This window comes from Ailuropoda melanoleuca, chromosome 10, assembly GCF_002007445.2.
Source record: "Ailuropoda melanoleuca isolate Jingjing chromosome 10, ASM200744v2, whole genome shotgun sequence".
NCBI lineage: Eukaryota > Metazoa > Chordata > Mammalia > Carnivora > Ursidae > Ailuropoda > Ailuropoda melanoleuca.
In genome coordinates this window covers 66178657-66206007 of record NC_048227.1, presented here as the reverse complement: position 1 = coordinate 66206007, position 27351 = coordinate 66178657, and the positions used below count along the sequence as shown (strand labels likewise).

General features: G+C 41.1%; 1 protein-coding gene and 1 pseudogene across 6 annotated transcripts in view; one reads left to right on the top strand and one right to left on the bottom strand.

Moving 5' to 3' along the window:
- Positions 1–938: 938 nt before the first annotated feature.
- On the top strand, positions 939–1499 carry LOC100466517 (annotated as a pseudogene).
- A 2406-nt stretch (positions 1500–3905) lies between these two features.
- Positions 3906–27351, bottom strand: part of NUS1 (NUS1 dehydrodolichyl diphosphate synthase subunit) — a 44954-nt gene continuing 21508 nt past the window's right edge. The window contains exons 5-6 of one of the 6 annotated variants that reach the window (XM_034669039.1): positions 7343–7405; positions 3906–4080 (exon numbers count right to left, since the gene is read on the bottom strand). In XM_034669039.1, the coding sequence (XP_034524930.1) occupies positions 3978–4080; positions 7343–7405 (166 nt within the window). In that variant the 3' untranslated portion in view covers positions 3906–3977. Of the gene's footprint in view, positions 4081–4488; positions 4505–4708; positions 5463–7342; positions 7406–20987; positions 23792–27351 lie in introns of those variants that run through there. The other 5 variants (XM_034669042.1, XM_034669041.1, XM_034669038.1 and 2 more) reach the window with 5 other exon arrangements.

The following is a 27351-nucleotide window of genomic DNA, read 5'->3' as shown; positions in this document are numbered from 1 at the left end:
ACCTAGCAGAGCTAAGCTGCAGAATGTATACTTACAGATCCTCACCAAAGTTTAATCTTGTTTTTCTAATAGCTCTCTAGAGACTGGGTATAAAAACAGGAGGCAATCACCTGGTTTAATTTAGCAGTGGAATTCTGCTGGAAAGCAAGAAAGGTGTCAAAGAATGTTATTAATGACATCGTAAAGTCTCTACTTTGAGACACAGGAAAAGAGATGAGAACAAGGAGGAACGGAGGATGAAGAAAAACTGGAGAACAGGCACAACCTGAGTATAAAAGTAAGAGGGCTAGAATAATAGGAAAATGTCATGGAAAAAATGCAGATCTTTAGGATTTTGCTGGGGTGGCCATTCTGAGTGCTGTGAGGTGGTCTAAAGCTGAAAGTGACCGCATGCCAGGGAGCTTGATAGAGCTGCGTGATGGAAGAACTGCGAAGAGAGGGTGCTGGGTAAGCCGTCCACATCACAGCAATCCTCCCAAGCACCATTTATCCCTTTCTGTGAGTTTCCCATTGTGGTGTGCAATTTACAGGCCTAGTTGCACAGCCTTCAAGTAAGCACCACTGCTGTGCATTACATGTGACAAACTAAGGGTCAGAGAAGTTACGCCACTCGCCTCTGGTCACACAATTGGTAGTAGGCCAAGCTGTGTTTCAAACCAAGTTCTCTTTGATTCCAAAGCCCATGTTCCTTCAGTGATGGCGGGGCTTGAGTTGAAAAGGGGGACAGTGAGCCAGTGCACCCAGAGGTCCCACGGATCTTTCTCTTGTTTTAACAGTATGTGGTCGGAACAGACCCAGGGATGCCCCTTCTTCCAGCTTCTGACCACCCTCCAACCTTTTTCCAGTCTCAACCTTCAGAACCATCATCTATGCCACCCCGTGCCTCCAAGACCAGCCAACACCCTATTTTGAGCTTAGTTCCTAATTACCCATCAACCATGAGCTCCCAGATTCGTCAGTATTATTCCTCCAAGGTGGAGGCCATGGTCAGCTGCCTGGTCAGCACACATCTGCGGGCCTCCTACACCTACTTCTCTCCAGGCTTCTATTTCCCCTGCAAGGATTCGGCTCTGGATGGTGTGGGCCGCTTCTTTCACCAGTCGGCTGAGAAGCTTGAGGGTACTGAGCTTCTCTTAAAGACGCAAACCCAGCAGAGCAGCCACTCCCTCTTCCAGGATGTGCAGAAGCTGTTCCAAGATGAGTGGGTAAGACCCTGGACGCCATGGAAACCACCCTGGTTCTGGAGAAGAACCTGAACCAGGCCCTTTGGGATCTGCATGCCCTGGGCTCTGCCTGCACAGACCTCCAGCTCTGTGACTTCCTGGAAAACCACTTCCTGGATGAGGAGGTGAAGCATGGTGAAGCATATCAAGGAGATGAGCGACCACCTGACTAACCTCCACAGGCTGGCTGGCCCCCAGGCTGGCCTGGGCAAGTATCTCTCTTCCAAAGGCTCACCTGAGCATAACTGGGAGATTCTGAAGCCAAGCAGCCTTTGAAGGCTCCCTCTGGCATCCCCTTGGTGCCAGGGCTTGTGGGCGAGCCTTCCCTGCAGCCAGGCTTCCTTTTAACCACCTGGGAACCCTCTCCCAAGCCTTGAACCAAATGGAAACAATAAAGCTTTTTGAAGAAGGAGGGAAGGGAGGAAGGAAGGGAGGGAGGGAGGGAGGGAGGAAGGAAGGAAGGAAGGAAGGAAGGAAGGGAGGAAGGAAGGGAGGGAGGAAAAGTGAGGGGAGGGAGGGGGAATGGAGAGAGGAAAGAAAGAAAAGAAAGAAAGAAAAAGAAAGAAAGAAAGAAAGAGAGGAAGAGAGAAAGGGAAAGAGAGGGGCAGTGAACCACAGCCATTACTGAGTGTGGGAGAGCGATCAGCTATGACAACTGTGAAGAAGAGAGAACTGAAAGGGCCGAGCCCTCAGAGAAAGGCTTTTGCAGGAGCGAGCAGGAGTAGCGGTTTACTAGGAGTGCTGGCGATTGGGAGAATGCCCTTCTGCCCCCATCCTGAGATGCTTGGACACAGCACACGGATGAGTCCTGTGGCAATCAGACCTTTCCAGATTCTAAGCAGAGTGTTGGTAAGAAACAATCATGTTGCCTCTAAAGAAACCTGAGTCCAGATTTGAAGACCAAAATGAGACTGGATGGTTCGTAAGCCTGACCATACGCTGCAAATTCCTGGAGTCCCCAGGTAAATAGAAGCGCTCAGGAGAACTTAGGCATCTGTAGAAGGAGCCTGCTGTGGCCCAAAGGATCACATCGCCCAGGGCATGGAATGTTGGCTGACAAAAAACAGTCAGGGAAGCTATCATGGGCTCCATAAGGAAAACAATGAAGGCTTTGGCCTCTCCGCCAATCATTCTCATCATTGAAGACTCTTAAGGGTTTTGCTGTTGACCTCAGTTCTCTTCATCGCCATCCTTTTGGCTCCTGTGATCTCTGATTTTGTCTTCCGTCCTGCTTTGTATTTGACTCATATTATCATTGTTGCATATATGTCATTGCTGAACGCCCAAGAAATGGCTAGTTCATCCTAACCAAGTGCTAAGCACCCTGTGGGTGCCTGATAGGCATTTCTTTGACTCTCTGGAGGAAACGATGCCAGCTTTTAATGCACCATCTTGTTTGTTTTCCTCAACTTGTTAATATATATTTCCGTGGTTTACACATTGTCTTATATTTTCTTTTGAGAACTTGAAGCCCAGGAGGCAGGATGTGTCTGGGAGAGCTCCAGGGAGTCCTAACATAAAGCGTCCAGGAAAAGTGACCTCAGGTTGGCCTCAACTCTGCCCACCGTGCACAGACAGCTGGGAGAAGGGAGTGGGCCCTATGGAATCTTCACAGACCTGAGTTCTCAGGCATGACCCAAAGGTAAGGAGAGTTTACAGGCCACTTTTGTTATTTAACTAAAGAGAAATGATTTGCTTTGCTGAAATAGAAATTGCATTTTCCAAAGAGCATTGAGAATGATTAATAACTCCATTATTTCCCATCCCTTTCAAGTCTGCCCGGTGTGACAGTGTATTGTTTAATCAAGAAAATGTATCTCCTGTCTGAGGACCTACCCAACTGGGGGATTCCAAAGTTGTTGACAGGCTATTTTTGAAAACTACCTGTCTGCTCATGAGGATTGATGAGCTGAAAGAGAGAGAATTCAATAACAACTCAATTTGCCCCCAAGCTCACAGTCCACTGCCTAGTCTCTACATACCATGAAATATCTGGCCCACAGATATTACTGCTCGACTCCACCAAACAGATACATTATGAACCTTTTAATTCCCCTCAAAGGATTAGCTGAACAGCCAAACAGGTCATTTTCACTCACCTTGGAGAGTAATGGCAGAGAAGGCTGTGTTAATCTGCTTCCCACAGTAAGTCCTCAATTATATTCAGTCATTTGACAGAATGAACCAGAGGCTGTAACACGAGACAGAGCCTGAAGGGATCCAGGCAAAAGCTAAGGGCAAACTCGTCTATTGAAACTAATCAGTGTGCATACTTCGACCACCTCCAGCAGATTTGCTTTTTGTTTGTTCATTTGTTTGTTTTTCAGTGGGCTTGACTCGTCTGAATTAGGCTCTAGAAGTTAGTAAATGTGAGGACCAGCACACAGGATGGAGGAGAGTGGGAGGAGAGAGGGGTTGATGTTGGAGAGGCTGGCTGGGGAGATCTGAACCATTTGTGCTTTGTTCAAAGCCGGATGAGAAGCTTTGGGTGGGTCTTGAGAAAAGAGTCCTGTGATCTGACTGTTGAGATTCCAGGTAGAAGAATTTTTTCTTCTTTTTTTTCTTGAGGAACAATGTTTATTATAATTTTTACGTGGTAAAAAGGAATTACACTGAAGCACACTATATAATTTATTCTTGTAGCTTTCTTGTCCAAAAGAGACCAATACTTTTATTTATTTATTTATTTATTTATTTATTTTACTATAAATTTGTTTGAAACAGCTTTCCGTTTTGTGGGGTGGAGGGACATTTTTACATCGAAACTCCAGCGATACAGTGGCGGCAGTCATTGTATGAATCCTTGATTCTTGCACCAAAGTGTTTGCTTTTGCCAATGCCTCTTCTTTTTTTTTTCCTCCCCCAAATGGAAGAAGGAAGAGAATTAAAAATGAAGCATGGAATGTATCATTATTTTTGTTCATTTTACTAAGATTTTATCTCAAACCCAAAAATATTTGTAACATTTTTATCTCCCAAGTCCAATAAACACTATATTCTGATAACTAAAAATAGAAAGTGAAATTAGCAAAAACTCATTTGTTAGGTCTTTTTTTTTTCTCTCAGCACTTCATGTATTGGAAAATAATTATGAAAAGGAATATTAAGTCTGGTGCAAGCATCAATAATTGTTCTGGAACTAATTCTACCTAACATGATTTAATAGGTTTTACAGAATTCTACAAACACCAATTTAAATTAGACACACCAAGATTTAAATCCATAAACTAACCATGTGGTTCCTTTAAAGTGTTGGTGCCGGTCCTCTCTCCATCATGTGTCTGCTCTCACAGTGAAGAAACATTAACAAACATCAGAAGTGACTGACTCTCAGCCCACAAATTTACATGGGTGTGTAAGACATATCCACTTAATGTCTTTTACATCCAGCTAAAACCAACTCCGACCCCTCCCCCCACCCAACCAGAGAGCAGCAGAGCTCACCAGGTTCCTTGGCTGCCAACTTCTTTACTTGGGAAATCTCTCCTGCCTCCCTCACCCTCTCCTTCACTTAAAAAGCGTTCCCCTCTATCCCATTCTGTCAAGGTAATGACTTCAATGACGTCAGACTTTCTAGAAAACAACGCCAGAAATTACAGTAGAGGTGACTTCAGTTTTTGCTCCTAAAATTAATTTCTCCTAAGGACTGGACTTAAAGGCTTCCTTTTAACAAACAGAATATAGCAAAAGTATGAGGGTGTAACTTTTATGATCGAGCTACAAAAGATTGCAGTTTATTGCTGGCATTCCCTGGCCCTCTCGCTTGCTCTCTGGGAGAGAAGCTGGCTGCCATGTCCTGAGCTGCAGTATAGACAGGCCTATGTGAAAAGAAACTGAGAGCAACCCCCAGCCAACAGCCGGTGAGGAGCTAAGCCCCTCAGCCCAACAGCCCTGTTGGACCTGAATCGGCCAGCGAGCACATGACCGGGCTGAGAGCGACTCCTTCCCCTCTCAAGCCTTGAGGTGTGACTCGCACCCTGGCCAACCGGGACTGCAGCCTCTGAGACTCTGGAGCAAAGGACCCAGCTAAGCTGTACCCAGATTCGTGAGCTATAAATGCACGAAATCTTGGGTGGGTCCTGAGAAGGGAGTAGCAGGATCTGGCTTCGTTTTCAGATCGCTCTCCTGCTGTGCCGAGCGGGTGTTTGAGGGGCCGGAGTGGCCACGGGGGGGAGCTGTTGGGAGGCTCTGGTGGGAATCCGCAGAGAGAAACGGCTGGCTGCCACCTGGACGGCAGCCCTGGGAAGGGAGGGGTAGTTAGGAGGTGCGGGGCAGAAGGGGGAAAAAAGGTAATACTAAGTATTTGAATCATTTTTACAGAAACCATGAGATATGATGCTGTTGTTTCAAACCACTAAGACTTGGGTTAATTTGTTAAATAGAAGTAACTAATATAAACCAGCTAGCATCGGTGGTGCCTTGTAGAAGTATGAAGCTGAGAGCCAGTGAGGGCGTCTTACACTGTTTGCGCACTGTGCCTATCAAATGTCACTTTCATTATATGTATTAAAAATATGTGTTAGTGGGGCGCCTGGGTGGCACAGCGGTTAAGCGTCTGCCTTCGGCTCAGGGCGTGATCCCGGCGTTATGGGATCGAGCCCCACATCAGGCTCCTCTGCTATGAGCCTGCTTCTTCCTCTCCCACTCCCCCTGCTTGTGTTCCCTCTCTCGCTAGCTGTCTCTATCTCTGTCAAATAAATAAATAAAATATTTTTTAAAAAATATGTGTTAGTGAATGAAGAGTAAATGAAAACATAACAAAGAGATAGATACCCCACAAAGACTTTGAGTAAGGGTATTTTGGGTATTTTTATAATTTTTGATCTGGTTAAAAACTGAATAACTAGTAGTGTTTCAATAAGGTCTTTGAGATAAATGATGATATCTGAAAATTTATACCAGGGTATAAGCAATATGTCAAATTAATTAAAAATGATGTGATTAAATATTTATTATTGATCATCAATAAATAATATTAAGACAGTAAAGTTGAGACTGAAAATTATGCAAATCATAACAAAAATTTCCCCTTTCCTTTCCTTTTTTTTTTTTTTAAGATCCATTTATTTATTTGGGAGAGAGAGAGTGAGGGGAGGGACAGAGGGAGAGAATCTTCAAGCAGACTCCTCACTGAGCTTGGAGCCCAATGCATGAGATCACTACGTGAGCTGAAACCAAGAGTTGGACACCCAACCGACTGAGCCACCCAGGCGCCACACCCCTTTACTTTCTATTATCGCTCATAGCCTGGATCTTATAGAAACAAGTAAAATTACATTGCAACTGTAAATGGTGGGTACCTGGGGGCTCAGTCTATTAAGTGTCTGCCTTCGGCTCAGGTCATGATCCCAGGGTCCTGGGATCGAGTCTTGCATCTGGCTCCCTGCTCAGTGGGGAGTCTGCTTCTCCCTCTCCCTCTGCCTCTGCCCCAGCTTGTATGCACGGGTGTTCTCTCTCTCTCTCTCAAATTAATCAATTAATTTAAAAAAAACTGTAAATGGTAATATTTGTTCTTTTCACATCCCAGGAAAGGCATAGCTGCACTTGGAACAAACATACCAGTGCTAATAAAGAGAAGTTTCCTCAAGTGACAAACAAGCAATGGGAAGGAATATGGTTTTTAGGTCAAATCAGACCTGCTCTGTAGAAGTGTGACCCTGAGTCAACCACGTCGCTGTCATGTTTTTGACCCCATTGTTCTATGATGTTGGTGCTGCTAATATCGCTAGCGGTCCAAGGAGTAGAGTAGCCAGATTAAGCATATAAAAATACAGGATGACCAATTACATTGTAAACTTCAGATAAACAATGAACAATTTTTCACATAAGTATGTCCCCGCCCCCAATTCTTTGATTTACTTGGTGGGGAAGAGTGGAGTTCCCCAAGGAAGGGCAGACTCAATAAGAGGGCTTGAAAGAGGCTGAAGAGAAAAACAGAATAAAGAAGCGCTCACAAGTGACACCCCAAATAACTAAGTGAAGAGGCTTTGGGGTTCCTTTCTGAGGCAACCATAGCTCCATAGTTATGTTAAATCATAACTTTGTTGAAGTTGTTGACTTCAACCCACATCTAAAGCGTTGCATTCCTTTTGGAGACCTAATAAATGTATTTTGCTTACCACAAATTTCCAGCAGAGAGCAGTAAAACGTCACTGAGGGAAAAGCTGGTATGAGGCAGGCACCTAAGGGAAACGGAGTCCAGCATTCAAGTCGAAAGACTTCAATGAAGAGATTACCTCCCCACCCTTCCCGTGTGTGGACAAGGCTAAGGAGACCAATGAGGGATATTGCACTTGGAGACTGGCAAGAGCTGGAAGCCGTCACCTTTCCTAGAACCCAGAACGCAGAAGGAAATGGTGCTCAGTGCATCCTATGACCTCGGAGCTCGAGACTCCTTAGGGGAGGTGGCGGTGTGGACAGCCGCAGCCCCTGCCAGAGGGGCAGCCTTGAGCAGGGAGGAGCGGGAATATTTGCTCCATCTCTCCCTCTGCCCATTCACTCTCCTCCGGTCATCCATTGGCAGAACTCAAGTCTGTTGACAAGGGAGACCACGTGATACAGTCAGGAGCAGTCAGCCGCCTGAGACACCAACCACGGCGACTGGTCCCAGAAAAAAAACAAAACAGTGCTAAACCAGGGCAGTGTCCTTTCCCGAAGTTGTACAGAGGTACACTTTGGACCAACGGCAGTCAGCCTTTTGTTAAAGAAGTGCTTACACGCTCATCCGGGTTCCATAAATCTGGTCTGTGAAGTCAAGTATAGTGGTATTTTTATTAATTAAGTACTTAACAAGTACGGATCAGTGCACCAGATACTGGGGCGAGAGGGACTAGTAGTAACAATAGTTCACTTTTCTGGCTCACTCATTATGTTACAGGCACTGACCGAAATGCTTTACAGGAAATATTTTATTACCTCTTCATGTCAGCCCTCTCAGTTAGGCACTATTATTATTGACATCTTACAGATAAATAAGTAGGATACCTAGAAGTTAAGTAACTTGCCTATATCATGAGCTGCCCAGATGTGAAATCACTTTAATCTGACTGCAAACCTTGGTCCCTGACCGGAGGGAACCTAGTCCAGCAGCAAAAACACTGGTTATAGACAAATGAAAAAAAAAAAAGGTTAGTGATAAATATTATGTCTACAGTAACTGTAGGGATTTATGGAACAAGATTGTTGGAGCAACTAACCCAGAACACAGTGGGGGAGAGGGCCAGGTGCTTACGATGTTAGCGATGGTGTCTGTCTTATAATTATAGCGTCAAATTATATTCTGCTTTGTAGCACAGCCACTTTGCGTGTAGCTCAGGTGCGTGCCTCAGGGGTCCTCAGCTCTGGCTGCATAGTGGATCACCTTACAGAAATGTCCTTGGGGCGCCTGGGTGACTCAGATGGTGTCTGACTCCTGGTTTTAGCTCAGGTCATGATCTCAAGGTCATGAGCTGGAGCCCCATGTGGGGTTCAGCTCGGAGTCTGCTTGTCACTACCCCTCTGCCCCTTCCCCCACCTCCCCCCCAATAAATTAATTTATTTATTTGAGTCTTTAAAAAAATATTCTAGATGCCACCCCAAACCATTTAAGTCAGTTCCTGCCAAGAGACCGCTGACAGTGTTTTTAAGTCCTCGGCAAGTGATTTTTCTATGCAGCCAAAGGAGGGGTAAAAATGTATTACTCTAAAATCTCATATGAGTAGGAGTAGTGTCTTATTTATTTTATAGCTTATAACTCTGCCTCACATATAGCTCAATACTTAATTGAACTAACTTGAATCAAATGGCTAGAGGGAATAATTCATGAATGGGAAGAAACATAACTTGGAAGGACTCAAATTAAAAAGGAGGAATAATTTCCTTTATTAATGCTCTTTTCTTTGAATCCGTAAAGGGTATAGGACCCTCGTACGTGTCGCAATGAATTATCAGCACACACTATGTTCTCAAGAAGCACCTATTCATCCACGAGTCCAGAAATTAACTGAGCTATTTCCAACTATATCCAACAGTAGGTAAGTCAGAGATTAAAAAAAAAAAATCACAGAGGGGAAGACGCTGTGAGAGGTCATCACCAGCACGGGTGCATTCTGGCAGAGACACTGTGACCTAATAATGGTAGAAAAGAGAGCAGGGGGTGTCCGGACTACCCGGCATGGGATATAGCCCTGGGGCTGAAGAGAAACAAACCAGAGGGGAAGAAAATAGAGCAAGTAGGGTCATTCTCCTGTGCTCTGTGGTCCATTTCTTGACTTCCTAGGTTGGATTAACTTGTAGTGTGAATCCAGGTTGAGCTATAGGATTTCAGGAATTTTAATGAAGTGGTGCATTTGCAAGCCTGTGATATCTATTTGCATGAGTTGCTCTGAATGGGAGAGAGAGGGGGTAGAGAACTTGTGCTTAGAGAAGCACGTGCTCAGGGGCACAGGAGAGGAGAGAGGGAGGGAGAGGGCACGGAGCAGTGCATAGGTGTCAGAGCCCAGTGGAGAGAAGTCAAGGGCAAGAGCCAGCAAGACCTGGGCTATCTTTGCGGGTGGGAATAGTTCCTCAAGTTCCTGAAGCCTGGGTAACACCCTCACTCCATCTCCAATACTCTTTGATTTAATGTAGGCAGAGTTAGACCCACTCTTTTAGCACAACCTATATGTGACAGGTTAAACTTTTCAAAAACTAAAATAAGCAAATGAGAAAATTGGGCTTCATGAAAAATAAAGCCAAAAATTATAATACGAAGGCAGAGTTAATAATAATACTTAATAAAAGTGGAACACCCATTTTCATGTTGAGCATCCTAGGAGCTAATGCAAAGGAAGAAACAGGATCTGGTGCATGAAGATGCACAGTGTTGATAGGAAAAAACTAACTAGTAACTCAGAAGTGCAACAAATTCTTTCCAAAAGCCCCATACCTGAATATTCTCAGGAGACACCGAAAGAATCTTTTCTCTCCAATGAGATAGATAGATATATATGAAACCAATTCCTATACGCTGATGGAAGAATTCATTCCTTCCTATTTCATGTCGTGTATGTAATAGAAATGTGATTTCTCCAAGTAAATTTCCCTTAAATCATGTGTCTTGCCATGAAAACAAAAGAAGAAAAAACGAACACATATATATATATATATGACTATACCCCTAATGAAATGAATGGACATTAAGGTGACCTCAGAATTTTGTTTCAATTGACTGATTTTGTCAAAAGCTATTTGATACTCTAACACTGGGAAAATAAAGGAAACATTAATATTCGCTGCACCAAGATGAAAATACTCAAGATTTGCTGGTTTCAGTCTGATAAAGATCATCAGGAAATAAATCTGCCTTCATCAGAGCCAATATACTTAATAACCAATTTGTCAAAATTTGCTCATGTGGCAACTCTTTTTGGGAAATGGGATTTCCGACAATAAGCCATGGATAGCAACAAGATTACTGCATCAAAAAATGGCCCTTGTTTTGTCTTGTTTTAAAATAGTTTGGAGTGACATCAGCAAAATGGTAAGGTAGGGGTTTCCAGTGTTCATCCTCATAAAGATGGCATCTTAAATCACTGGACAAAAAATGGACCTGTTGAGGGACGCCTGGGTGGCTCAGTTGTTAAGCGTCTGCCTTCGGCTCAGGGCGTGATCCTGGAGTTCTGGGATCGAGCCCCACGTCAGGCTCTTCCCATGGGAGCCTGCTTCTTCCTCTCCCAACTCCCCCTGCTTGTGTTCCCTCTCTTGCTGGCTATCTCTCTCTCTGTCAAATAAATAAATAAAATCTTAAAAAAAAAAAACAACGACGGACCTGTTGAAAATGTAACAATTGATTAGCCATTTGGAAAAAGAGGCGAGGAGGGAGAGTGAAAAACTATAGAAATAGTAGAAGAAAACTCGGGTGGATTCCTCTATAGGTAGTGTTAAGCTACTATCGACTTTGTGACCATATGTCAGAACGATGACAGGCTTCCAGATGGTGGGTAACTGCCAGGAACTGAAACTGTGGTAAAATGAAACCACGGATAAACAAGGGCTACTGTACTTTCTTTTGCTGAATAATTTCAGAGGAACCTGCAGGTGGAAGACACTAGACGCATAAATACTTTGGCAAGTATCTCCTAAGAATAGAAACATTCTCCCACAGAACCGTAATATTCTTCTTATGACTCCCTGACCCATACGCACATGCCCCAACTTTGAGTGGGCCTGGTATTTAAAAACCAAGAAATGGACAAGAGATGTGCCTATTACTGCTGTCATTACTTCTAGGTCCCTTCAGTAAACAGAGCAAGAAAAGAAGTTTGCTTTTTTTTTTTTTTAATCATGAGGCAAATCATGATATTGGTATTTCCAGTATCAGTGGGTTTGTTCTGCACATTGCTATCTTGACTTCTCCTGGAAATATTTCTTTGCTGTTACATGGAAATCTTCCTGATTACGGCTAAATGGTACTGTGTGGTTCGGATGTTCCGTAGTTGATTCCAGTCACCCCTAGTGATAGATCTTTGGGTTGTCTAGGTCTTTGCTATTACAAATAATACCGCCTATATTCTTGTTATTACAAAATAATACCTGGGACATATTCTGCTCGTGGAGGTAGAATAGGGGTATGATTGTGTGTCAAAGTGTAATGATTGCCCAATTCCCCTTCTTGGCACCTTTCGCTTGCAATATATGAGTGCCTATTTCTTCAGAGTCAGTTGCCCACTTGTAGATTTTTGCCAATTTGATGAATGAGAAATTTTTTTGTAGTTTTAATTTACATTTTATGGTAGATTGTGTTTCCAAAGATGGCTGTAATAATAGTTCCCGCCCCACATGCTTTTTAAACAATGTTCCCTTGCCAATGTCCCATAAGGACGTAGAGTCTGTTTCCCCTTTCCCTGAAACTGGGCTGACCCGTGACTATGATTAATCACCAGTATGTGCCAGAAGGGACGCCCTGCAACTTGCAAGGCTGCACCTTGAAGATATTGCTTCCTTTTCCTCCGTCTTGGAGTTCTGAGCTGTCACATACTGAGGTCTATCTTCCTGGAGAGGGGAGGTAGAGGGAGGGGGGAGGAGAGAAGAAGGAGACTAGAGAATAACAACAAAATAAGTCTTAATACCAGTTGATGAATTAAAAAATAAAAACCTGCAGCAAACAGGAATAGAAGGTGGCTCTCTTAATCTAATAAACAGCCAACATCATACTCAATGGTGAAATGTTGCAATATTTCCATTAAGACTGGAGAAAAGATAAGGCTGTATACTCTGTCTAACATTGTACTGGAAGCCCTAGCTAGTTTGATAAAGCAAGTAAAAGAAATAAGAAGCACAAGCATGGGAGAGAAAGAAGTTAAGCTACCCTTAATCACAAGTGGCATAATTGTACATAAAGAAAACACGACAGCATCTACAAAACAACTAGTAAACTAATAAGTGAAATTAGCGAAAGCACAGCATATCAAAAAACATTATCTAGAAATAGACCTAATAGATGTGCAAACCTGTACACTTAAAAAAACACAAAACATTGCAGACAGAAATTAACAAAAATCTATATAAATAGACAGATATGCCATGTACATAGATTGGTAGTCTCCCAAATTTTAAGATTTGAATTCTTCCCGAATTGATCCGTAGAGTCAATGCAATTCCAATCACAATCCCAGGAAACTTTTTGTCAGAAACTGAAGAGCTGATTCTAAACTTTATATGAAAAAACAAAAGGTCTAGAATGGCCAAAGGAGCTCAAAAAAGAACAAAGTTGGGGGAATTACACTCTATGATTTTAAACTTAATATAAAGTACATATGTCAAGACAGTATGACTTGTGGGTATGGGTCAGGGAGTCATAAGAAGAATATTACGGTTCTGTGGGAGAATGTTTCTATTCTTAGGAGATACTTGCCAAAGTATTTATGCGTCTAGTGTCTTCCGTCTGCAGGTTCCTCTCAAATTATTCAGCAAAAGTAAGTACAGTAGCCCTTGTTTATCCATGGTTTCATTTTACCACAGTTTCAGTTCCTGGCAGTTACCCACCATCTGGAAGCCTGTCATCGTTCTGAGGTATGGTCACAAAGTACTTAGTACTACTTAGTGGTGGCCTAACCCCACATTACAATGCCTATGTCATTGTAGTGACCTCACTTCATCTCACCATATAGGCATTTTATCATCTTACATCATCACAAGGTCAGTCTATGAGATTTTGAGAGAGACCACATTCACATAACTTTCATTACAGATTATTGTTATAATTGTTCTATTTCATTATTAGTTATTATTATTATTAATCTCTTACTGTGCCCAATTTATAATTAAACTTTATCATAAGTTTGTATGTATAGGAAAGCACATAGTACATATAGGGTTCAGTTCTATCCACAGTTTCAAGAATCTGCTGGCGGGGCGCCTGGGTGGCACAGCGGTTAAGCATCTGCCTTCAGCTCAGGGCGTGATCCCGGCGTTATGGGATCGAGCCCCACATCAGGCTCCTCTGCTATGAGCCTGCTTCTTCCTCTCCCACTCCCCCTGCTTGTGTTCCCTCTCTCGCTGGCTGTCTCTATCTCTGTCAAATAAATTAAAAAAATCTTTAAAAAAAAAAATACACACACATGGGCACGCACACACACACACACACACATATACTGTAAGTATGTATACATACATCTATCTATCTATCCACACACAAGATGGATAAATAGATAAATCATGGAAAATATTTACATGAATCATGGAAAATATTTAGCAATTGTTGGATCTAAATGGAGAATACATGGATGTTTGTTGTACCATTCTTTCAACACTTTTAAAGGTTGAAAATTTTTATTGAAAGTATTTGGGGAAATGTTTTTGCTCTCAAAAAAAAAAAAAAGATGACCAATAATGCAATAATGTCCATTCTCAAGAAAGATTGGAAAAAGAAGGGGGATAAACTAGCAGGTATTAATTAAGTACCTAGATAGATTAGGTATACTGTTTCACTTAAACCCATAGCCACACTTTGTGACCACTATGTTGTTACTGTACAGATAAGAAAAGAGTGTCATAGAGATTAGGTAACTTGCCCACAATCACACAGTAAAGTTGGTTTTTAAACTTTGGTTTAACTGGATCCAGAGTCCCTCCTATTTCTACTAAGCCATCCTGAAGAGGAGAAAAAGTGGCCTAAAATGGTCAGACAAGACAATGTAATGGAGATAAAACTTGAGTTGGATGCAACTTTGGAGATGAATAGAATTTGGAAGGGCACAGGCATAGAAGATGTTGTGACATCCCAGTCATGAAGTTGGCCGTGACTAATTTAGGTAACAAGGAAGAGACCAGCCCACCAATAGACAGTGATGGTGTCATCAATGCATAGATTAACTTTGCAGAAGAGTTAGAGAACTTGGACTTAGGTATCCAGGATTTTGGATATACACGTTGTAGATTAGAGGAAGGCCTTTGGGTAGGAAAGTGATATGAAAAGAACATTTTATTTTTTTTAAAGATTTTATTTATTTATTTATTTGACAGAGAGACAGCCAGCGAGAGAGGGAACACAAGCAGGGAGAGTGGGAGAGGAAGAAGCAGGCTCATAGCAGAGGAGCCTGATGTGGGGCTCGATCCCATAACGCCGGGATCACGCCCTGAGCCAAAGGCAGATGCTTAACGACTGCGTCACCCAGGCGCCCCGAAAAGAATGTTTTAGAAAGATGAACATGGTAGTATAACCACAGGAGATCCCAAGGCATCAAGTTATTTTAAACAGTTTTTTGATCTCTTACTGTATGCCAAGCACCACATTATATATGGCAAGAAGTAGAAAAATAACATTAAATCTCTGTTCGCAAAATACTTATAATTCATTAAAAATATTTATTGATGTATTTATTGGTATATACAAAAATTACTATATCATTGGAAAGTAAGTCCAGTAAAAAGGAGGAAAATGCTCTGGGGGGTGTGGTCTGATGAGGACAAGATTGTGTCTAGTTTGAAAAAATGGACAAGACATCACAGAGGAAGTAGCACTGGTGAGATGGGTTTTGAAAGATGAAAAACACTGTGACAGGCTGGAATAGAAGGGAGGCATTCCAATTAAAAGCAGCAATTTGAACAAATGCAAGGAAGTAGGAGGTCGTTACAGGTTGTTATGAGATAGAAAGTGGTACCTCATGGTTGGACTATTGGATGTTTTTAAAGAAAGTAAGAGGAAATATAGCTGGACACAATGCCTGGACTCCTATAGGACTCATATATAGGAATTTCGAATGGCAGTATAGCAGCTGAACTTACTGAGCAGAGAATAGGAGGCCTTAAGCTGGGGAACAAAGAAAGCAAAACGATGATTTAGGAAATTCTTCCAAAGCTGGTCTGTAGAAGACAGAGGAAAGGAGATGTAGGGCTGGATAATTATTGGGAGTTTAGTGTAACAGTTTAGTGAGCAGACATAATGATTTAGAAAAAGTCTTGAGCATGGAAACTGAAAAGCCAGAAGTTTGGAGAATGAAGAATTGATCAAAATTAAGTGAATTGGGGGGGCAAAGAAATAGTTATTACGGGAGTGCCTGGGTGGCTCAGTTGGCTAAGCATCTGCCTTTGGCTCAGGTCATGATCCCAGGGTTTTGGGATCAAGCCCCACATGAGGCTCCCTGCTCAGCGGGGACCCTGCTTCTCCCTCTCCCTCTGCCTGCACTTCCTCTCTCTCTCTCCCCCAAATAAATAAATAAAAATCTTTAAAAAGAAAGAAGAAAGAAATAGTTATTATAAATGTGACTCTGAGATGTTGAAGAGAGGATGACTGGGTGGATTTAAGATGAACTAGGGGAGACCGACTTCAGAAGTATGCGGGGGCAAGGGGTGTAAGGGAAGACTGGGTGAGACAGGTAAGGTGTCTGGAAAACATCACGTGAAGATGTTCAACATGTGGCAGAACTGGCACCTGGGAGTCCGTAGAGACCGTGGGGAGAAATACAGACTGAGTCATTTATGTAAAGTGGTAGTGGAAGCCATGAGAACAGGTGAGATGGTTCAAAGAACACATGTAGACATGAGAAGAGCTCGAAGACTGGTTTCCTTCCCTAGAGTGCTCTGTCTGTAGCGTCCCTCCCACGTCTCTGCTTCCCACGGCTGCCTGAGTGATCCAAGGTGCAGTTCTGGCCATTTCACTCCCTACCACCTACGAAAGGAGAGGATCAAGCTTTGAAACACGGCAGTCAAGACTGAGTCCCTCTGGAGCCTCCCTATCATTACTTCCTATCTCACTTTACATTCCAGTACCAACTGTTGGCTCCCATGCTCACTTGCCCTTGTTGTTCTTCCCGAGATGTTGTACTTGCCCCGGCTGCCTCTACCATCAATAAGCACTTCTTACACAGCTCAGACACCACTACTGGGAATCCTTTCCCATCCCTCCAACCACCGCACTGGAGTAGGTAGTCTTACTCCAGACTGGTGCAGTGACCGTGATTTTGCTTATCACACTGCAGCCCCAGCCCAACGATCCGTCTAGGTACCCACTTCCCACGACCGTAGCTTATCTTGACCTGTCTCTGGGGTCAGAGTGCCGCCTTTTGTCATACTGCCACTGCACAAAACTTAAACAAATGAAGCATAAACCCCAAGTAAGTGGGAGAGTATAGAATCCCAGAAACTAGAAATGTGTAAAAAAAAAAGCTTAACTTTAAGAATTGTAAAATACAACAGTAAGTTATTAGATTTGACATCCGTTAACTTTCAGGATGATTGTTTTAACAGAGCAGGTTGGCAAAAGTTAGATTTAAAAAATAGTAGAGGGGTGCCTGTGTGGCTCAGTCGTTAAGCATCTGCCTTCGGCTCAGGGAGTGATCCTGGAGTTCTGGGATCGAGCCCCACATCAGGACAGGCTCCTCCACTGGGAGCCTGCTTCTCCCTCTCCCACTCCCCCTGCTTGTGTTCCCCCTCTCTCTGCCTCTCTCTCTGTCAAATAAATAAATAAATAAAAATAAATTAAAAAAAAAAAACAGTAGAGGGGAGCCTGGCTGGCTTAGTCCGTATAGCGTGTGACTCTGGATCTCAGGGTCTTGTGTTTAAGCCCCACGTTGGTGGGGAGCCTACTTAGAACAATTTTGTTTTTAAAGTAGATATTCATTCCTTAAGCAAATATTTATTGAGCCCTTGGTATGTGAATAAAAATCAAACAAAAATTCCTGCCCCGACTGAGCTTACACCCTACAGGGAGGCAGGCTACAAAAAATAAACGTAGTAAGTCACATAGTGTGTTAGACGCTGATAAGTGGACTGGGAGCAGGGTACCGGGATGAGGAATCCCAAGGAAATAAGGAGACGGGCAGTTACACGCTTTCACGAGAGTTAGTGGTGAAGGTAAGAGAGAGGCCATCACTCGAGGGGTTGGAAACCTGAGCACATGTGTGACTCAGGGCGAGAATCCCCCGTATTTAGCAGAGACCGGAAATGGGAAGGAAACAGTAATCCAAGTCCTGGAGAGAGGAAGAGACGGTATCAGAGGTACAGTGTGGCAGTAGCTGTGACACGGAGAAGAAATGTCTTTTCCTCACACAGGGTGAAGACAGATTTTGAGACAAAAAGGAGTGATGTTGACACCTAGACTGGAGAAGCCCCTCCCCATGCCAGGCCTAACACCAAGTTTTAGGTCCATCTTTCTGGACAACAGGCTAGATCAAAAAAATACAGAGAATTCTTGGATATGATCACCAGTTCAGAAATCAAGTAGTAGTACTAGTTTATGCTTGATATCTGTTCTCTTCCTGTGACAAAAACTCACATTCCAAAGCACGCTTAACTTCGTTTTTCTTTTCCTGGGCCCACAGGAGTAGGCAGCAGGGAAGCCACGATTTTCTTTTAAGTTAAAAGCATCACCAATGATATGCTGTGAGCATCGTGGCTGGCCTTACCCATCTGATAAGCTGAGGACCTCAGAGGACAGCGGATAGGGTCCGATTTTGCGAGCAATTAGATATTCTGCATATTTATGTGGAGATGAGCCTCTGCTTCCAAGGAACTCATAAATTATTATTTAATGAAATCATTTGCCTGGAGATGTTTTGTGCATTCCTGTTAATCTGAATGCTTTATATTGGTGTTGCATTGCAAATTCCAAAGTCGGTGACAGACTAGTCAGGACTGTTTTCACATACACATATATATCCCACGTAAGCAGGTTTATTTCTCTGTAATCGTCCCTCAGAAAAGACATCTTTCTCCAGGCCAACCAAAGTCTCTTCATGAGAAGCACTCTAATTACGTATTTGAATCACACGTAATATTTAGGAAGATCACGTTAGATTGAAGCCACTTCAGTATTTCTTTCAGAATACCAAAAAGGGCTACCAGATAAATTATTTAAAATAATAAGAAAAAAAAGGGGTGCCTGGCTGGCTCAGTCGTTAAGCGTCTGCCTTCGGCTCAGGGCGTGATCCCAGAGTCCTGGGATCGAGTCCCGCATCAGTCTCCTCCGCTGGAAGCCACCTTCTTCCTCTCCCACTCACCCTGCTTGTGTTCCCTCTCTCTGTCAAATAAATAAATAAAATCTTTTAAAAATATATTAAAAAAAAGAAATTTAACAATGTTTAGTCATTATTCTTGGATATATGACCTCAAAAACAAGCATAGGGCATATTACAAGCATTCTCCAGAACAATGTAAGTGGTTCTAATGTGGAAATCAACCACCTGCAGGATGAAGGAAAGAAATTGCTAACTTGAGGTTTATACAATGGGTACTTTGAAGCATGGGATTTCTTGTAACATCATACATGGGTAAAACATTTACCATTTTCAAAAAACACTGCTTTCTTTCAAATAAGCTTAGACAACAAGCTGACATGCTTTGGAAAACTCGTGTCTCAAAACATCAAGGGAAAATGTGAAAATAATGACTAGAACTCACAAGTAGAAAAAAGTTAATGTATGTATTTCACACACTTAAATTATGCACATAAAAGTGAATGTTTATTTCATTTCTCTAAACTATGATTTATAGATTCACATCTAAGCAAGCTTGAATTGTTCAAAATTGTGCTATAGCATCTTTTGGACGACATGCATCGCCACCCCTAGCTGGGCCTCTTTCTACTTGGTACCAGTCGTATTCCCCTACTTGTGACAGACAAAAATGTCTCCAGCTGTTGTCAAATGTCCACTGGGGGGTGTCGTCACTGCGGCTGAGAACCCCAGCACCAGACAAATGCTGTCAACATCTCCAGTTAAGTAACTTCCACGTTTTTCTTGATATCCCATTTTCTAAATATCTGAAATCTAATTAAAATATTGGTTCCTCTCTGGTGAAAACAGTGGATTACTATTACCACTATTTACTTCTCCATCCTATTTTTTGTAAAAATAAGAAATTTAAGGCAGATATACGTAACAGTTACCAAGGAATAACACCGCAAAATACATATTTAAAAAAAAAAAGGAAGAAAGAAAGGGTTCATCAATCCAAATCTGTAAGATGTAGCAGTGAAGTCAATCTTCATCGGAATGGAAATATGAGATACTCTGTACAACTATGCTGTTAATGACTAACTACATTCAAATCTTTTCATTTAGCTCAGGCTTTCCTTCTCTGAATCAAGCAATGTTATTTTTTCCTTGTCCTCATTAAAGCAACTTAAATTATTACTACTGCTGATGGGAAAGTACAAACATGGTCAATAGCAGATGACCCAAATAGTCTGATCTGGGAGTTTATCTAATTTTTATTTTTTGCATTCATCTGGATATATGAATTCAGATGCTAAAATTTATTTTTAGGTCCTGAATCTCTATAAGACAGAGGGGGAAAAAAGGAGTATAAACAAGAACTTGGACCAAGGCTAAATACTCATTAAGGGTAACTGAATGTGGACTTCAATTTCTTCCAAACATTTTATTTTCATGTGCTCATGTAATTGTTTACTTCCAGACACAATAACTAAATACAAACAGAAGGCAAGACTCTCAATTTATAGTTTGTGGCTTAAAAAGAATCTCTTTATTAAGCCTGTTACAGTAGAATTCATTTTTTTCAAATATAAGTACAAAAAAATTCTAGGATTGTCACCAAAAGTGTAACCAATGAGTGATGGTATTAAAGATTATTTTCCTTTACTTTTGCTTCTCTGAATTTTCTATTTTTCTACAATTAATGTGTGTTTCTTTTAAAACCGTAAGAAAAATCTTTTTTGTACCCCCTTTTCCCACCAATTTTATCACAGTTTATGGTCTATCAAGTAGGATTCTTGGACAACTGCTGGCATTAATCTTATTTCCTGGGTTTTATTTCAAACTACACTGAACTCTTCCTAGTTTTTGTTAAATGCATTTCTTATTAACCAAAGTTAAAATGTACCCTTTGAAAATCCTGATTCAGATAAAAATTATGCATAGAAGTCAGCTGTCTTGTAATTAGAAACATAGCAAGCAAATATTCTATGCAATGTAAGACAAACCAGGGTTCTTACCTTTCTATTTTCTAGCTTAACAAGGACTGTCAAATTTCTTAAAAGAGTACACATATACATTTTTAATTTGGTATTCCATATTCAATAAAAATCAATTTAGATTTTTATTGTGGAATTTTGACAACTCTAGCAATGGCAGAGCTGAATTTTATCTTGCTGTTATCTAACAAGAAGCAAATACCATTAAGGTTACAAATGTTTAACCTGGTAAAAATGAGAATATATTTCAATCAAGAACATACCATCCAAAAAACCCCCCCAAAACAGTATTGCTATCTATTTATGAGTTTCTCAGTATATTTCTGCAGGCCCTAAATGTTTAGAATAAATGTAGCATTCACATAATACTATAGTCCATGAAAAGAGTATATTCTTTTATTGTTTTTGTTCATACATGTTAAGTTTCAACTTTCAATAATAAAATTCAATAAATTTGATTCCTCAATCATAAAAACTTGCTTTACACATTATTTACATGTTCCCAAAGTCTACAGCCATACAAAACATCACAAGGATTTGACTCTATGCAGGGTACCATCACGCAGGAGGAGGGAGCTAATCAAGTAACAGACATTCAAAGATTAAATTGTAGATACGCACAGTGTATTTGGCACTGTTCATCAACATCGTAATACCTTTCTCTCAGAGACAAGTATTCTTAAGCCTTAGCCCCAATATACCAGAATTTTGCTATTCACATCAAAAGCAGCTTTCAAACTTCGTTATAACAGTAATCAGTTTTTAAGAAACAGAATACAACCAGAATTGGGAATGGAATTCCATAGTGTTTGCTATGCTCCAAGCTGCCATCCTTATAGTCGGTTTAATTTGATTTTTCCATTGTGGGGAGTGTCAAGAAGAAACGATGTAAAGACAAACATGTTGAGCACACATAAAAACCAACAACAGTTCTCTTTAAGGTTATCAGCTCTTCTTGGGAGTGCAGAGCCCTGATGATGCATAACTTGTGATGATTTTGGCAGGAATTACAGAATGACCAATGCCATTCAAGTTGTGGAGATTGATATCAGCAGTTAAATTCATGAGGAAAAGGATCTGGAATGCCTGTATCTGAATTCAGAATCCTTAGCAACTTGTTTTAAGGGTCTCTTCCTAGGGCTGTAATAGACTCAGGTCACAGGTTATAGATTTACTTTGATGTGTAATACTAAATACATTGCTATGAAATGGAAGGAGAAAAGTGTAAAGACTCAACCATTAAACTTTTAGCAGCTTTGGCTATATCCCAGTGGGTAATTTGTTGACTAACTTCATTTTAACAAATATTAAATCCCTTCACTTCAATCAGGCCCATTAAATTTAATTCATTAAAGCCATACATATTCCAGAATGTTTATAAAAGACACATATCGTGTTTATAAAAGACATAAATTCAGTCTCAAACTAAGGCAAAAAAGCCTCAATAGAACATGGATCACAGTATGGGGAACAGAAATCAGAAATGGTCTAGTAAAGTTCAGAGATATGCTACAGTTTCACACAAAACTTTCAGCAATAAATTAAGACTTTAAAAAAAAAGTCTTAAAATGTACAAAGGACTATGAAGTGCAAAGTAATGTCAATGGACCAAAATTTAGTTTAATCATTTTATTTCAAGTGTAATTTTTTAAAACCATAAATGGGGTTTTGTAATCCAAAGTGGAAACATTTATTCTTCATAGCTTCAGAATATGACAAGCAACTTCAGACCTCACTTTCCAAACCCAGTGTTCTTTGCTATTTTTCAGACTTCTGAGTCCTGGTATTTAAGCTACTCCATTCTAAACATACAGTTTTAGACAACTATTGTACACTTAAGATTTTTCTGAAAACAGTCCATCAAATATAAAGAATGGTTTCTGTCCAAAGATCAGCAATGAGGGAAGAAATATTAAACACCTATCGAAAAATCATTTATTCATTTAAAAAATAACAGAACCAGTGCTATTCTCTGTCATGAAAGAGAACATGTAAAATTAATTTTAATTACTTTTGTAGACTTTGGTGATATTTTATTACCTACACAGGCCTCAATCTCACTTAAAGATCTTTTAGGCAAAGTCACCGTCCGGACTTACTGAGTAAAATGAGTAAAAATCCTGGGTACTAACATGGCCCAAAATGTGCTATTCCAAAGAGGAACAGGTTACTACTTCTGAAGAAAAGAGCTGCCTTGATAACGTCCCTCAAGTGCTTATTTTAAATAAAAATAGTTAATGGAAATATTTTTTAAACCAACTTTGGGTACACACTGCCCACCAAACAAAAAAGGAAATCACTTTCTTTCCTATTTTAGGATATTTTCCAGCTTCACTTTTAAGATTATCACCTTTTCACCTTTTTTTGACTGTCTAATATAGTATTTAAATTTTTAAAATTCTGCATTGCAATGTAGTGAGAGTTCTTTTTCAGATGATCTTCACAGTCCAGAACACAGACACCAGAACACCACTCGCAAGTCACACTGTTCAACTACAATGAGATGGAAATGGACGGATATCCGAACGTAGGTATGTCCTCTGCTACAAAGTTGATTAAGCTTTTAACATGTGACCAACACAGAACTCCATTCCTCTGGAGATCCCTCAAACTCAAAACGGTTCCATTTAATAAGTCAATATATTATTCTTAAAAATTAAATTTGGTCACTAGGAAAGACTGAACAAAAATTATTCCCTTCCCCCCAAAACAACAATCAAATAGCTCTAGTCACCCCTCTGCTCCCCACAAAAACAGGGAAGTAGTGGAGGCTGAAACCTTGAAATCTGAAATTTCAACTTCTAAAACATTGCTGCTATTTTTAAACTGCAGGCCCACGTCTTTCCTTCTCCAATACTTCCCCCTTTTATAAATTTATTTCCATACACACAGACACACACACACACGCACGCACTCATACTCACACATACTCTTACTCTCAAGTAAGACACTTTTTTGTGTTTGTTGATAAATTATGAGGATTATGAACTAGGTGTGTACAGGGTTTCATAGGCGCTTTGTAAACATCAGAGTCACTTGGGTCCTTTTCTCCAAAAGCCTGAAATCAAATTACACAACCAGGGATCACTACTTTCCCAGACGTTGTTCACAGGCTGCATATTGATGAAGGGCAGAGAAAAAGTCCTCATAACTGATGTTCAGGTGGGAAGGCAAAGAGCTGAAAAGAAAGCACAGAGGAAAAAAGGCAATTAAACGATATGCTGTGATTTGGAGGGGGAACCAGAAGGATAATAACCCAAAAGAGGTTACGGACAGAAGAAAGTAAATTATAAGCAAGGAGTAGGTCAAACCTTTTCTATTAAATGACTGCTAAACTCACTGTGAAACAGTCTAAGTAAAAGACAATCTCTTTTTCTTTCCATAAAGAGGGAAGAGCAACTTGTAGTGAGACAGAGATTCAGCACCTATATTAAGGCCTACGTCTTAATTAATACAAAACTGGAGCTCTATTTATAAAGAATCTCACTCAAATTCACTTTAAGAACTCCTTTCTGGTGGGCACCAGTGTGGCTCAGGTCACGATCCTGGAGTCCTGGGATCAAGCCCCGCTGAGAGTCTGCTTCTCCTTCTGCCCCTCTCCTTGCTCGTTTTCTCTCTCTCTCTCTCTCTCAAATACATAAATAAAATCTAAAAAAAAAAAAACCAAAACCACACAATCTCTTTTGTGTCAGAGTAAAGCCAGTACTACTTGAACGGTCTATGAAAGCCAGGCTTAGCACTGGCAGAAGGGCACAGCACCCTCCTACGACTGCATGTTAAAGCCATGTGGTGAGCAACCAATGAATGAATATTTCTCTCTGCCAGTTCTAATTGCTCGAGGAGGCAATTACAGTGTCATGTGACATCAAACACTTTAAAGGCAGCATGAACGTACAGCCAGAGGGTTCCCCTTCAAGTATTTTAAAAACTTAATATAATTTTCAATAATTAACACAAACAATTCTCTAATTTATACAGCTTTATTATGAGGCTTTGGAAATTCCAAACTGTACCAGAGCCAAACACCTGGTCAAAGTACAAGCCACATTCAGAGTTCCAGTCACATGCACCACAAAAAAAAGACTGAGTAAACCTACCATGAATGAACTTCTGGCCCGACCCTGTGGTACTCATAGCCATGCTTTCTTTATCCTTCCTTTTCCCCTCCCTAGCTTTACTGAAATACAATTGACTTATAATTTTTTCCCTTCCTTTAAATGCCCAAAATTCTGAAAAAAGTCTCCTTTCCCTCCATTTCCTTATTTCTGAATAACCTCTGCCCTCAACCTTTTATCTTATTCACTCTACTGCAGTGATATGTTCAACCTCACCACAGATCACTGCTACCTTTCCTGGAGCCCAACCTAAAAGGCACCTGACATCAAACTAAGAAAACCCCTGGAGAAAAAGAAATGAGAAAAACACACACCCCTCATACGGAAACCCGGAGTACGGAGATGTGGGTTCTAATTCCACTTTGTTACAAGCAATAATAAGAGCAATGTCTCTTCTCCCTTCTCCTCACCTACAAAACAAGGAGGTAGGACCATATGATCTACAGCTCTTTCTGACTCTACCACACTATGTGTTCTTTTCTGCCTTTTGATTTGACAAACCTTTTCCCTGGCCCGCCCCCGAACTTGAAGCACTTCTTTAAAGACCAAAAGATCCCTTGGTACTGTGCTCTTCCACATACACTTGAGACCGTTCCTCTATTCCCACAGGTTCAACTCTTACTACTTCCTAGGTACTGTCAATCTCCCAATATCCATTTTTTGCCTTGACTTCTCATCCACGGACCAATTATCCTACATCTTCATCTGCTCTCCTGTGTTTCCACTAAATAGACTATGGTCTCAAAATCATCCTTGAATTCAACATTTTCTCTTCAAAAATCAATGTTCTCTTCACTTTCTAGTCTGCTCAGTGGGGAGCCCGCTTCTCCCCCTCCCTCTGCTGCTCCCGCTGCTTGTGTGCGTACACTCTCTGCCAAATAAATAAATAAAATCTTTAAAACAAAATAAATCAAATCAAATCAAATCAGGGGTCAGCAAATACAGCCCACGAGCCTGCCACCTGTTTTTGTGAATACTGTTTTACTGCAACAGTTGCACACATTTGTTTACGTACTGTCTTTGGCCGCTTAGCTACACTACCCATGTTGAATAGCTGCAACAGACAGGAGTAGTTTTGAGACCATATGGCCCACATATTTACCTGAAAACAGTTACCACCTCGTGCTTCATACAAAAAGTTTGGCCAACTCTGTTCTAAATAAGCAATTTCATTCTCATCACTGTGTGATTCCCTAAATCATAGGTATGGCCTTTTCACTTGTCTCTCTACCTCATCCTTTCCCAAATCCAATCTACTCTAGTACACAGGCTCGGTGGTTTCCTAGTTCCTGTCTAAACTGTTATATATATTCTTTGTGCTGGTATTTAAAGCCTGCCCAAAATCAATACTCCCAAATTATCTGTTTTCACCTTACAGAGGTCACCCTTGAACAACATGGGTTTGAACTGCATGGGTCCACTTACACCCAGATATTTTTCGATAAATGCAGTATAGTACTATAAATGTATTTTCTCTTCACTATAATTTTCTTAATAACACTTTCTTTTTTTTTTTTTAAAGATTTTATTTATTTATTCGACAGAGATAGAGACAGCCAGCGAGAGAGGGAACACAAGCAGGGGGAGTGGGAGAGGAAGAAGCAGGCTCATAGCGGAGGAGCCTGATGTGGGGCTCGATCCCATAACGCCGGGATCACGCCCTGAGCCAAAGGCAGATGCTTAACCGCTGTGCCACCCAGGCGCCCCTTAATAACACTTTTTCTCCAGCTGACTTTATTGTAAGAATACAGTATATAATACATACAACACACAAAATTGTATTAACTGCAATTCAGTTAGGCTTCCAGCCAAAAGTAGGCTATTAGTAGTTAAGTTTTTGGGGAGTCAAGTTATATGCACATTTTGACTGCACACGAGGGCTCTCCCCATAACACCCACACTGTTCCATCTAATGCTATAATGCTAAGTCTCTGCTCTGGTACGGCCAGTTCCCTCACTATTTTTTAAAAATGAGATATTCAGAACCAGAAAAGGCCCCGAATCGCCAAGGAACTGCTGAAAAGGAAAAACAAAGCTGGGGGCATCACAATGCCGGATTTCGAGCTGTACTACAAAGCTGTGATCACAAAGACAGCATGGTACTGGCACAAAAACAGACACATAGACCAATGGAACAGAACAGAGAACCCAGAAATGGACCCTTGGGTCCAGTTGTCTTTGGGCAACTAATCTTTGATAAAGCAGGAAAAAACATCCAGTGGAAAAAAGACAGTCTCTTCAATGAATGGTGCTGGGAAAATTGGACAGCTACATGCAAAAGAATGAAACTTAACCACTCTCTCACACCATACACAAAGATAAACTCCAAATGCATGAAAGACCTCGATGTGAGATAGGAATCCATCAAAATCCTAGAGGAGAACATAGGCAGCAACCTCTACGACATCGGCCAAAGCAACCTTTTTCATGACACATNTTTTCATGACACATCTCCAAAGGCAAGAGACACAAAAGATAAAATGAACTTGTGGGACTTCATCAAGATAAAAAGCTTCTGCACAGCCAAGGAAGCAGTTAAAAAAACTAAGAGGAAGCCCACGGAATGGGAGAATATATTTGCAAAGGACACTACAGATAAAAGACTGGTATCCAAGATCTACAA